Below are 13,784 nucleotides of genomic sequence, written 5' to 3' on the forward strand. Positions count from 1 at the left end.
TGGCGCTGATGAAGGCCTCTATACAACCCTCATATCAACTGCTCTATCAACGTGCACACGCCTTGTTCAGCAACGCACTCATGCCCGCTGTCACTAACAGCACCAACTCTTGGGGCCTTTTAGGCTATGTTTTATTGAATACTGACTGCCAAGCTGACTTAATCTTCCCAAACATGCACAACTGCTCACATCAGCTATGCCACACTCCAAATACCTCAAAACTCTCCAAGCCTGCAGTGGCCCCTAAGCAGCCACCTACTCCTAAAGGGATTTTCAACAGAGATGCGATCAGCAAACAGAGCCCATAATCCCAGAACAGAGTAAATGGCCCATGGAGCATGGGATCTGTGATAGTGAAAGTACAGACCATAACAGAATATAATTTCCAGCATTTGTTGACTTGAGCCTTTCTCCCTATAGTAAGTTTCTCAATAACTGGGTCTTTTTCCTGCTTGGGAGATGAGTAGAATTCAGTCTTTATAGTTTTATGAGTAAAATTTTATTTATTCATCTTTTTGTCTATACTTTATTACTTCTCATAGTCCACAGTACTTCCCCTAAAGGGACAGAAAGGATTACCCTTGGTGGTAACTGCAACCTCTTTTCTCTTCAGTCTCAGCACCCTTCTTGTTTACTCCTTACACGCCTACCTGAAAAATCCCCTGGAAAAATAGCTCAAAGGTGTTTAGTGAAACCCGGTAAGACCTTCAAGTAACAACTCTGTGGCAATAACTACCCACTCATCTCACCGGTTACACATTCAAATGCCAATTTTCTTCATTATCTTAGAGCTCACCTGTAGGAAGGGAATGCATGTATGATACCATGAAATCAGCACTAAACACCGAGAGGTTAGGTTGGACTTTCTGCAGCACTATCTAGCAGAGTCATTAAGTACAAACTGCTTCACTTTAGCAAAGACAAATCACTTTTCAATGGCACAGAAATACTCCTACATTGCTCTGTATTTTTCTCTCTCTTGTCACAGTACGCATGAGATGACGTTAGGAATGTATTAATGAAACCACTTTTTGCCCACTAACACACAAAATTACCTAGAACAGAAAAATGTTTACATAGTTGCAGCTTATTCACCTAGCAAACATCATCCCTATGTAAGAGATGGGTAGAGGGAGCGACTGGGTAAGTTCAGCCACTAGCACTGCCTGAGGGCACAAAACACAAGTCCCCCCCTTGTCCCCTGCACTGCTCACTGATACCAATCTGTCGGGCACAAACTGCTTGCCAGAACTGGTCGATGACCTCCCAGCAGCGTGCCAAACTGGCGATGCTGTCCCAGAGGCAACACAAGAGCAGAGAGACTCGCAAGCTGCCGGAGACCCACCAGGGGATTCTCCTCCCGGGTCCCTGCCCACAGCAGCATGGCCGGGCAGTGACCTGATGCCAGTGGCAGCCTGCCCAGGCCTACGCTGCTTGGCACTGCTGAGGGAACTACAGAATGCTGTGGAGGAAAGGGAGGGAGGCTCCAGAAGCAGCTTTTCACTTTCCACACCTTTGGCTGCACTTCTTCCTCCCAGTGCAAGCCTTCCTTCCACATGGTCTCACTTCTGTTTCCCCACACAACTAACAGATTGTATACACTGGAGGCACCGGGGACAAAAGCAGGGGATCTCCCAACCCTCCCAAGCCCTCCTACACTGTTCTCTCACAATGTGGCTTTTATTCTGTTTTCTTCCTATGTACAATTAAGATGCTAAAACAATTAAAGCAACGATTCTTTTACTTTGGATAAGCTTGTTAAGAGTGCTTTATGCCTAAAACCATGACAAATGTACTCTTTTACTATTTACACAAATGACTTTTAGAGCATTTTCCTGATGGACTGTTATTATTACTTGATAATACATAATCTGAAATTAACATAGCATGAAAAACTTCAAAAGAAAAGAAAAATTGTATAACTAAATAATTGAGAGAATACTGTTATAGCACTTGGCATGACAGCATGATTCAGACAGATGACAGCAATATACTGAAGTGAGGATGTCACTGCTAGCTCTTTCAAAATAGAAACAGCAGAAAAATCCAACCGTCTCAAGAATAAAATCAGTGGAGTCACTTTCTGGATTCTTATCTGTCTGAACTGTAATAAATACAATGCAACAAGCCTCTGCACATAATTGGTAGATCTTTCAGAAGAGAGAACATCATCTTGTCTGTTAGTACAGCCTGAGGGAGAAGGCAGAGGAGGGGGGACACAAACTTCTATAATCCTTTGTAATAAAAGTTTTCTCTACTTCATCTCAAAAAATACTCAAGCCAAACCCAGAGAATACCAGCTAGTTTCCCCCATTATGAGAATAATCTAGAAGGAGCACAAACACAGAATTTTTATTGCATGATGCAAGCCTGAATAAAATACTAACAAAACAAAATTTAAGAAACCCATTTTCTTAGCTTGGAATATTTTGTTTCAGTGTAAAAAAATGGTCTTTTCAAAGTATGAAGAACACAAGGCCATTCCCCTCCCTCCAGCCCTCAATAAAGATGTGAAAACCTGGTTGCTTCATTCAGATGAGAATTTCCTAATAGAAATAGACATCTTTCCCTAACTTAAAACACAGGTGGTGTAAATGCACATTTTGTAAATCACATTACTTCAAGTTGATAAACTCCCACAATGAAAAGAAAGTTAATTTAAGTTACATATTTTTAATTTTAAAATGTTTAGATTTCAAGTACTCCATCACATATGGCTGCTTCAAGAGCCATTTCTGGAAAAATTCCTATCTTCTCAATTGTCCATGTGAGACCACATGCACTAAAACCAGCTTGGAAGTAAAACACTTTTATACTTAACCCTGAAACTCAGCAATGAAAAGCTGGTACAACAAAACATGACTAGCTATTCCTTCCTGAACTCAAATTACTTGAAAAAAACATTCTTAGCTGCAATTTGAATGTACTTGAAACCAAACCAGTAAAAATTCTGTGAGAAACCCAACCTTCATTAGGTATTTCAATCAACTGGCTTCTTTCTGTAGCACTGAGATACATTAAATATATATATATTAATGTTTGAAAGTTTTAAAGAAGCGACTATGCTACTATAAAAGGTGATACTAACAGCCCTCTACTAGTGAGACAGGATCACACTGTATTTCATGACACAGTGTTTAAATGCGGGGACTTTAAAGAACATCAGATGAGAGCTAAAGAAAAGCCACATGATCTACAGAAGCTGTTATTTCAAATGGAAAAACCAAACAGCACAAAGGCCACCAGATACCCACTTCCACGTTCCACCATGTGGTTACAGTTCAGTCACATAAGTCAAATCATGCACGTTAGAATTGTCCAACTTCACAAACCCAGCTGTCATTCTCAATTTCTGCTGGCTTAGTCAGCCATCAAGCAGTCTAGGAAACGACACAAGCTCATCAGAGCTCAGCTTCCTTACTTCATTTAAGATTGTGCTTGCTGACTGTAACAAAAATGCGTATCAAAAGATCCTCTGCAATTTTTTCAGAGCCTAGATCAGCTGTCAAGATGTACTTCAAATAAAGTGGCATTCAAAAATGAACCCAACTGCAGAAAAAGAAAGGAAACTTTACCTTAATTGGAGCACGGCTAAACTGTATCTTCCTGTTGGCTGGGATTTCATCTTCATCTGGCAATCCATTAATTTCAGAATATTCCATATCAGGCTCATAACAGTTATTTTCATCACTGTCATCCTGGTCATCCTGTTCTGTACCTGTCTCTCCCCAGTCAGAGTTATATCTCGATCGTACCCGGTACACATTGTAGTCAGAGTGCATGTACACGTGGGAACTCTGAAAATCATTCACATCTTCATGCCCTTCTTTTTCACTTGCCTCATCAAAATGGGACTCGGTAGCATCTGAAACTGCATCTGTGGCAAAATCACCACCTGAAGCTACATTTCTTGGTAGTTCTGAAGCTTCGGATCTATTCAAGACACCCTCTGCATGTTCCAACTGTTCCTTTTGTTGCAACAAAACTTCTGCCTCTGTTTTTGATTTGCTCCTAGAACAGCTGTCCATGGATCTTTCACTGTCAAGCACGCTGACCAGTTCCTGTCGACTCGCTCCAGAGCTCTCAACAGCATCAGCACTTGCCTCTGTACCCTTCTTTATCTCTTCGCTTGTTTTTGAACCCGCTGAAGTGCCTGTGGAAGTCTTCTGTCTCAGTGCTGAAGACACACTATTCTGCTGAGAGTTCTCAGCAGACATCCCACCTGTACCCTGTTTGGCTGTGGGAGACCACGTGCTGGCATCTTTCAAAGGACTGAAGCCCTCAAGGTTTGCAACCGGGGAGGAGATATTTGCCACAGTGGAGGAGAGGCTGAGCGGATAGTGACCAGTTACAGAGTACTCTTCATTGTTCTCCGACTTCTCTACGACGATCACGTTGTGTGAGTCAGTGTTCTCAAAAACTGCACTGAGCTGACTCACGGTTGGAGAGACGGTCTCTGTCCTTGGGCTAAGGCTGTCCAGTGAATCGGTGCTGCCCCTTTGAGACTTGGCACTGCACCACTCATCTGGAAGCTCGTTGGAAACAACTTTATCTTTCTTTGGGGAGTAGCGATTGGAATGTCCAGTTTCATGAGCATTTCGCTCAAACATCTTCCGAGTTTCAGTAAACTTGGAATAGGAAGGACCATCGTGGATCGTATCAAACCTACTGATCCTTTCTGAGACAGACGATTCCAACTTTACAATTGAACCATCAGCTTTTTCTACAAATTCTTTGGGCCTAATTCGTCTCTGAGGTGATGGAGGACCACCCTTTCCTCTGGTTTTAGGGGTAACCCCAGCACTTTCAGTGGGCTCCATGCCCATCTGCATAAATAAGTTCTTAATCCTATTGACATTTGAGCCATATTTCCTTCCCCTGCTCTGTGAGGCCTCTCCTTCCTCTTTCGCTTTCTGTTCTCCATCTGATTTCGGTTTGTCAAAGGTGCTTTTCAGCGCCTGGAACTCAGTTCTGTAAGCGTTCCTATGAGGAGAGGCACTTCGGAGGGTTGATCTTTCCCCTGAAGACTCCGTTTTCATCATGGTTACTCCAGGAGTGCAAAACCAGCTTACATAGTTTCTGTGGTACTGCTCTCAGTGGTCTCTCAGCTGTGATTCTGCCTGAGGAGTGCTCGCAGGGGGCACTGCCCTTCAGCACGGCCACACTTGACAGAAGATCTGGAGGTAAAGATCTAAACGCATGCGGTCAGTTCTGACCAGGCAGCACAACCGAGGACATTCAAGAACAACAGCGGATTTAATCTGCAATAGAAGGGAGGGTTTTCTGAATCATGTCAGGTACTCATGCATCTCAAAGTCTAAGCCATTGTTTCCATTTACCATTATTTGACACGTTTATAATAAAAATAGTAAAAAAAAATAAATAAATAGAACCTAACACTGCATAGACACATGAAAACTTGTCAGGGCAAACTTTCTCAAACCGACTGTTGCATAACTTGCAATGTATAATATTCCATAGTGCAAGCACGGATTATCGCATCTTACCCTTCACAAACTGCCATATGATGCCACAAACATGCATGCAAAGGAAAGGCAATGTGGCAAGAGAAACGCAGGCACTGCAAGACGACCCCTGCTCCCTCGGATGAACCATCAGAAATACCATCAAACATGGTATATCCAGAAAAGGCAAATCAAACAGCAGCTCGAGGGGAACAGAAAAAACTGCACCCAAAGTTAACACCCCCGGCCGACACGGTAAGGGAAGCGAAATTCCGTTAGATAAAGTTGCCCCTTGACACTGGCAGCGGTTTTAGCACCTGGAGGCGCCTGGGGTGCCTAAGGAGGGGCTGCAGAAGCCGAGCCAGCCGGTGGGTCCGCTCCCGGGCCGCCGTGCCGGAGCTCCGCGGCCCCAGGAGCGGCAGCGCGGGTCTCACCGAGATCCGAACCCCTCTCCCTTCCTGCCCGTTCCTCCTTCCCAGCCGTCGCCGCCCAGAGGACGCCTCATTTCGGGCGCAGCTCCACGCGGTGCTTGCCCCGGCGCAGGGGTCGCCGCCGCCGCCGCGGCGGCGGGAGACACGCGCCCGCCTCGCGCACCTCCGCGGCCCGTCCCGCAGCCCTTGCCCGGGCGGGGGGCGCCGATCGCCGCAAGGGGCAAGGAACGAGGCCACGCGGCAGCAGCTGCCGCTCCTGCCCGCCGTGCAGGAAGCGATAAACTTCCCCCGAGCGCGGGCGGCGGCTGCTCCGTGGCTGTGCCGCGCCGTGGGGCTGGAGCCGCGGGGCCCCGGCCGGCAGCACCTTGCGGTGGGGCAGAGCCCGGGCAGGCGCCTATCGCCCCCCCGCGGCCGGGCCCCGGGAAACAAAAGCCCGGTGACAGGCACGGCTGCTTCTCCGCCGAGCCCGGCTCTGCTCCCGCCGAGCGCGCACGCCGCCTTACCCAGCGGAGAGCCGCGGCGAGCTCCCACAGCCTCCCCGCCTCAGCGCTGACCCCGCTTCTCCTCCGGCCCGCGGCGGCTCGGTGCCTCTGTGGAGAACGGCCGCTGCTGCCGCCGCCCGCCTGACAGGAGGCACCAACCGCCGCGGCGCCTCAACGCCATTGCAGGCAACGGCAACAGCAACGGCGGCAGCTGGGGCACCGACGCGGCTCCGCGCGCACACCCGCGGCGGCAGCGCGGGGGAGGAGAACCTCCGCGCCTCGCCGCAGCCGCGCTCCCGCCCGCCGCCCTCCCCTCCGCCACGCCGCGGCCGCCGCGCCCCCCCCGCCGCGGGACGCGCCCCGAGCCGCCGCCGCCGCCCGCCGCGGGGCCGCCCGCCGCCGCCGCCGGCGAGTGACAGGTGCCTCACCTCCTCGGCGAGCCGCAGTGGTTCGCTCCGCCGGGGGAAGGGAGGGCTGGCGGCGGGGGAGGCGGTGAGCCGAGCTCCCGCTGCAGTCCGGCCCCGGGCGGTTACCGCCGAGCGGCTGAGGCCGGGTTCGGCCACAGCCACACCGCCTGCGCGCCCGGGCGGCGGGCTCATCCGCGCCGCGCCACGGCCGCGCCAGCGCTGAAGCCCTCGTCCTGCCCCCGGGAACGCGTGTTTGCAGCCTGACCCCTGAGGACCGGACCGGTTGGGCTCCCGCCCGTTGCCGAGGATGGCAGCGGATGGGGGGAGCGGGCCCCGCGTCCCGCAGCCGGGAGAGCCCCGCTTCTTCACGCGGCAGAAGCCCCGCGGGGAGCAGCACGGCGCAGGGCGCGGCGAGAGCTTGGTGCGGCTTGGACACGGCGTATTCCCGCCCTCGGTGTTCGGGCGTTTAACCCGGCCCACACGGGAGGGTAACGGGCTGGTAGCGACCCCGGGTAACCCGCTGAGCAAACCCGGTTCCGCGGTTGCTGACAGGGCCGGAGAGCGACAGCGGACTGGCCCCAGCGTACAACCACCGCCGGAAAGCCTTTATTGTTCCTTAACTGGGCGAGTTCGCCACAAAAATGCTTTGGCTTGATGCGGTGAATAAGAAAACTTAATTGCGGAACATGAAATCTCTAGGTGATTTGTGAAATTGGCAATGCGAGAAGGTAATGACTGTTAATCACATAGGAGCTCCTTAGCAAAGTTCATTAAACTAATTGCATAAATATCCAGAAAATGGCCTGGGGCTGTATGCTGCAGACTCTAAAGACTAATTATTATTCACACAGAATGAAGACAGTAGTGACTGCAGATAAAGACATCAGGTGTATAGGTTCACAAGCTTACTTCATTAGTTTTAATGCGGCTGAAGCACAAGTACTGTACACTAGTCCAAGTGTTCACAGGTGTCAGTGTCTGGTTAATCTAATTTGCTCCAAGGGTATGCAGCTCAAATTCTGCCTCAATAAAGCTTAAATAAGCAGCACATTAATACTGACAGGCAAACAGCAAACCTTGTACAGCAGACCAGACCCCAGCATTTTGATGAATACCTGCACAGGATGCCAAGAACGGAACAAGTATGTTCCCAGAGCACATTTCCCACTGCGGCAGGACACCTGTCCTGGAGCAGGGCAGAGTCTCTACACAGGCCATCACCAGCAGAAGATAGGGGTAGAAGAGGATCACGGGGGGATCTGGGGTGCCCTGTGGGCTGCTGGGCACTGCCATGCCATGTCAGGAGAAAAGGCTATCGGAGGATATGTATAATGAGCGAGGATATAGGCAGCCTCCAAGATTCAAAAGCAGTTGCAGAAAGCTCCCCCTCTGCAACCTTTTCCCAAAGCAGAACAATGAGGGAATGCTGCTTCCCAGCCAGCTGCAGTGAGGAGTCCTGCAGGTGATTCCCCATACAAGGACTAAAAATATTGCTACTATGCAGAACATTCCCTATTAAATTCTAAACATAAGATGACATGCCAGATCTGAGGCCCAGCATCCCTGGCAGTGCCTTTCGACTGGTCTGTGGTTCTGTAGATGTGGAGCTGTAAGAACACTCAGAGAGCCGCTTGACTTCTGGCGATAAAAATAGATAAGAGAACTTCAAGTGTCATTGAAGAAAAGAGACATAAAGCAGAAATTTAAACATTCTATTTCCTTTGTGAATTTAGGCTAAGCATGCAGAGTGGCTGAAGAGCTTAGCATGTACCAGTGTGCTTAGCATGCTACCATGTGTAGCAGGAAGAGTTTTATAATTCACATAGAATCACAGAATAGTTAGGGTTGGAAAGGACCTTAAGATCATCAAGTTCCAATCCCCCTGCCATAGGTGGGGACACCTCACACTAAACCATGTCACCCAAGGCTCTGTCCAACCCAGCCTTGAACACTGCCAGGGATGGAGCTGGAAACTTCCCTGGGCAACCCATTCCAGTGCTTCACCACCTTCACAGTAAAGAACGTCCTCCTTATATCCAGCCTGAACTTCTGTTTAAGCTTAAGGCCATTGTCCTATCATTAGAGTCCCTAATTAAGAGTCCCTGCCCAGCATCCTTACAGGCCTCCTTCAGATACTGGAAGGCTGCTATGAGGTCTCCATGCAGCCTTCTCCAGGCTGAACAGCCCCAAATTTCTCAGCCTATCTTCATACAGGAGGTGCTCCAGTCCCCTGATCATCCTCGTGGCCCTTCTCTGGACTTGTTCCAACAGTTCCATGTCCTTTTAATGTTGAGGACACCAGAACTGCACACAATGCTTCAAGTGAGGTCTCACAAGAGCAGAGTAGAGGGGCAGGATCACCTCCTTCGACCTGCTGGTCACGCTCCTTTTGATGCAGCCCAGGATACGGTTGGCTTTCTGGGCTGCGAGCACACATTGAAGCCGGCTCATGTTCATTTTCTCATTGACCAACACCCCCAAGTCCTTCTTTAGGGCTGCTCTGAATTTCTTCTCTGCCCACCTGTAGCTCTGCCTGGGATTGCTCCCACCCAGGTGCAGGACCTTGCACTTGGCTTGGTTGAAATTCATAAGGTTGGCATCAGGCCACATCACAAGCATGTCAGGGTCCCTCTGTGCCTGTCAAAATCTTGGAGCAGATTCTCCTGGAAGGCATGCTAAGGCACATGAAAAACAACAAGGTGCTTGGTGACAGCCAGCATGGCTTCACTAAGGGGAAATCCTGCCTGACCAATTTGGTGGCCTTCTATGATGGGGCTACAGAACTGATGGACAGGGGTAGAGCAGTTGATGTCTGACACTGTCCCACACGACATCCTTGTCTCTAAATTGGAGCGACATCAATTTGATGGATGGACCACTCTGTGGATAAAGAACTGGCTGGATGGCTGCACGCAAAGAGTTGTGGTCAATGGCTCAATGTCTGGCTGGAGACCAGTAATGAGTGGTGTCCCTCAGGGATGAGCGTTGGGACCGGTCTTGTTCAACATCTTTGTCACTGACATGGACAGTGGGATTGAGTGCGCCCTCAGCAAGTTTGCCGATGACACCAAGCTGTGTGGTTCAGTTGATAGGCAAGCAAAAGAAGGGACACAAGCAAACATTAAACAATCTGTGAAACAATTGAAGCAATTTTAAAGAGACTAATTCACATCCAATTATGTAAAGTTAATTAGGAAAGTATCCACTACCATATTTACAGAACCAGAGCCAGAAACATTAAATCCTTTTTCTAACAGAAATTTTGCAAACAAAGTGGCCATTTTAAGCCATAACTTATATTTTAAACAGTGTACCCAAGAAAACATTTGTATCATTTCATGGCAGAATATTATACTTCAGTAGAAAGTAAGGCAATGAAATGGCTCGCTTATGGTGACAGCCAAAGTACACAAGAAATCTCAAGTTTTCCACAATGAGAGATAATCACAGAATCACAGAATGGTTTGGATTAGAATGGACCTTAAAGCTCATCCAGTTCCAACCCCCCTGCCATGGGCAGGGACACCTTCCATTAGATCAAGTTGCTCAAAACCCCATCCTTGACCACTGCCAGGGATGTAGCAGCCACAGCTTCTCTTGGCAACCTGTGCCAGGGCCTCACCACCCTCATAGTAAAGAATTTCTTTCTAACGTCCAATTTAAATCTATCCTCTGACAGTTTAAAGCCATTTCCTCTCATCCTTGTAATAGATATTTATGTCCTCCTTAAATGCATTATAAGTAGACTGTGTAGACGTTCAAGCAGACAATACCCAGCTTTGACACAGATTCAGCTTGGTCACTGACATCAAAGATACTCAAACTTACTAATCACTTACAGAAAAATTTTTAATTTACATCCTAATTTTCTCAGCTCCTGTGGTAAAGAATATTATTATAATCTCAAGGACAATATATTATATTATATTATATTATATTATATTATATTATATTATATTATATTATATTATATTGGTTTTTTGTTTTGATTGATGTGTCACTTTTCAAGACAAGACTCCTCATTATGAGCATGGCCATGCAGCTAAGTATAGAAATCAGAATTCTGTGGCCTTTTACATTTTCAGTATTTCTGTGACAATCTATTTGACTAGAAAGTATTTTTAGGCTCTTCTAAAGCATGATTGACATTTCTGTTAATTCCTGAGCAACACCAAAATGCTGCACAGAATACTTCAGGGAAGATAAGAGACCAAGGGCCTCTTTACTACGTTAGCATAAATTCAGAGTAACCTCACTGAAGTTACAAAATTACTCTGCTTCCCAACTAATGGGAATTAAAAATCTATTCATCTTAAGATTTACATATGATACAGTATGACTGTTATTTTACTTGCACTGGTGTAGCTGCACCATTCAAATGACTCTGAATTTGCACATATGACAGGGAGAGAGGCCCAAGCTGTTTAATGGGACAGCATCCCTTTAAATTATACCTAGTATCTTTTAAATTGAGGCAGTCCTCCACCACTGAAAATAATCGGTTTTCTATTATTTTGAGATGTGTGAATTATATTTACTGATAAACGTGACTGTTTGGGTGCCACTGAGGGGTTGTTCTGAGTCACTTCCACGCTTCTAAGCCACTCAGGTTTTGAGATACGGATTTATTTGTGTAGCAGAGCAGCAACACAAGTTTTTCCACATGGCTCAGGCAAAAGAAAAACGTCATTCCATCATGTGTCTCCTGTCAATGTCTTTCAAGTCTTCCAAGATAAAATCTGTATGTACACGTACAAATGGAAACTATTTACTTATCCTGATCTTTGGCTAAGAAAGCCTCTCTCTGCTATCCCGCCAAACCACTGGCAAGGAGGAGGTTTTTCTTCTTTATACATATCACAGCATAAACAGAATTGAGATCTCTTTTTTTAACACTCAGACATGAATTCTTATTACATAATCCAATTTAAAGAGAAAGATCTTGTCTGAACAAGATACATACATTTTGGCAGATGAGGAACGTTCAAGCTAGGGTTCTCCTGTACCAGAGTAGCAGGAGTCTAAAAGTAAACAGCAAACAGCTGTAATGACGAGTTGATAACCTTTAGTTTCAAACATAAGCAACCTGGGATTGCAGTTAAGTGTAATTCTTTTCTATAGGAAGTCATTAATAGTTTAAAAAGAGGGCTCATTAATATCACTCATTTGGCACCTTCAGAAGATTACACTGGTTTTACATAGAACATCTCAAACTACTTGCAAGCTCAAGAACAGTGCTAAAAAAAAAAAGAACTTTGTCCTGAAAGATCTGAAGAAAATCTCTGATAATGATAAAAAAACCTGCATGTTCTAGTAGTTTATCAGAAAGGCAAATATTAGCACTGTGAAGGCCTAAACTCAGACTTGTAATAGCCTTTTCTCAGTTACAGTGAAGACTATCACATCCATTCTTAAACATTCTGCTTCTAAATTACTCAAGAAATGCATGGTTCTGGTTGGACAAAACCAGAATTTTTACAAGGGAAATATATGAATTATACACTTCATACAACTACTTACAGAATTGCACTATTACTGTATGCACTATTTCATACAATAGTGTATGAAATGGTGAGTTTGCCTAGATGAAAAGCTAGAAATCTTAAGAATGGTCAAAAAAACTGTATTTCACATAGCTTTCTCTCATGGGCCCTCAACACTAAACTCTGAATTGATAGCACAATGCAGACAACTTTGAGTTACCAGCTTAGCTAGGGTGATGCCAGATAGCTGCAGAAAATATATAGTCTCACAGGAAAGGAAAAGCCTAAATGTTCAATCTGTTAGGAATCAAATTCTGGCAAAATTTCTATTTCATATTAAGCTGTTCAGGTGGAGAGATTGCTAGGAAACATTCCCAAAACCAGATTCTTTAACAAAATGAGTAAGATACTCCAAGGTAAATGATACCTGTCATGTACTTCATTCGTCAGACAAGTCTCGTACATAGATACATGGTATAGAAAACTCTCCTTTCCAGCATCAACAAGAAAGATGTAGTCTTGGAAGTATTACTAACACAACTATTCCAAACCAGAAAAGCAGAAATAATGGACAGTTGGAAGCCTTATAATAATTTAATAATTAATACAATTTCTTAATAGAAAATATTCTAACAAATTTCACTTTCTATTGAAAAGAATTTTTTTCTTAACAGTCAGAATCTAGAATACAGAAAGTAATGGGGTTTGGCAGCCTGTGCAAAAGCAATATCTCAGAGTATTTCTTGTGCAGTAAATATCCATTGTTATTCTGAAAGAACTCTTAGTGAGCCAAACAAACTGGCAGAAGATGGAGAAGTATACTTTACGAGTGTACTTAACACTGTCAGTATATAACACACAAATCTGATTACCGACTTTAGCAATCCTTACCTTGCCAAATCAGGTAAAGTTTTGTGCTGTGAAGAGAAGACAGCAAGTTCAGCTTTCCCCTTTTCCAACTGACTGACTATTTGAATTCAGTAGCACTTTGGAGCCATCCTGGAAACAGCAACAGGTGACTTCTCACAGAGAGAGAAAGGCTCAAGTTCACAAAATACAGCATCCTACCGGTGCTTTGCAGTTAGCAAGTGGGAAAAATGTTTGTCTGGATTGTTCCACTGTTAAGCTGACGTATATGCCTCTATTTGAGCTCACACTGTAGGTGTCCCAGGTCCTCCCAGTATAACGTGAATGTGGGCTGGTTATGGTTATGTTAGTGAAATTTGTTTCTCCTTTTTCCTTAAAAAAAATATCTAGTAATTAGAAGAAATACAAATGAGAAAATAGGTGTTTAGATAAAAACAATAATCTGTCACTTAGCGTAGAACCAAACATAGTTTCCCATACTTTGGTTCCCTGCTGCATACTTGGATTGCATTTCCCCCTACCTTACAGGTACTGTCTTGCTCGTACACCCTCAGTGAAAACTCCCTCTTAATTCTCTCAGGCTAGATTTGGTAGCCAGTTTAATTTAGTGCATAAAAGCATTAAATACGTAATTACTATGTTCTGTATG

At 45.8% G+C, this 13,784-nt stretch overlaps 1 protein-coding gene across 4 annotated transcripts in view; it reads right to left on the minus strand.

The window, feature by feature from the left end:
- Positions 1 to 5,191, minus strand: part of PPP1R9A (protein phosphatase 1 regulatory subunit 9A) — a 133,861-nt gene extending 128,670 nt beyond the window's left edge. For all 4 annotated transcript variants that reach the window (XM_057432586.1, XM_057432585.1, XM_057432584.1 and 1 more), the window contains exon 1: positions 3,576 to 5,191. In XM_057432586.1, coding sequence (XP_057288569.1) covers positions 3,576 to 5,042 — 1,467 coding nt within the window. In that variant the 5' untranslated portion in view covers positions 5,043 to 5,191. The remainder of the gene's footprint in view (positions 1 to 3,575) is intronic.
- Positions 5,192 to 13,784: the final 8,593 nt, after the last annotated feature.

Source organism: Pezoporus wallicus, unplaced genomic scaffold (assembly GCF_028554395.1).
Source record: "Pezoporus wallicus isolate ANWC-B61680 ecotype Strahan unplaced genomic scaffold, APGP_CSIRO_Pwel_v1 scaffold_2584, whole genome shotgun sequence".
NCBI lineage: Eukaryota > Metazoa > Chordata > Aves > Psittaciformes > Psittacidae > Pezoporus > Pezoporus wallicus.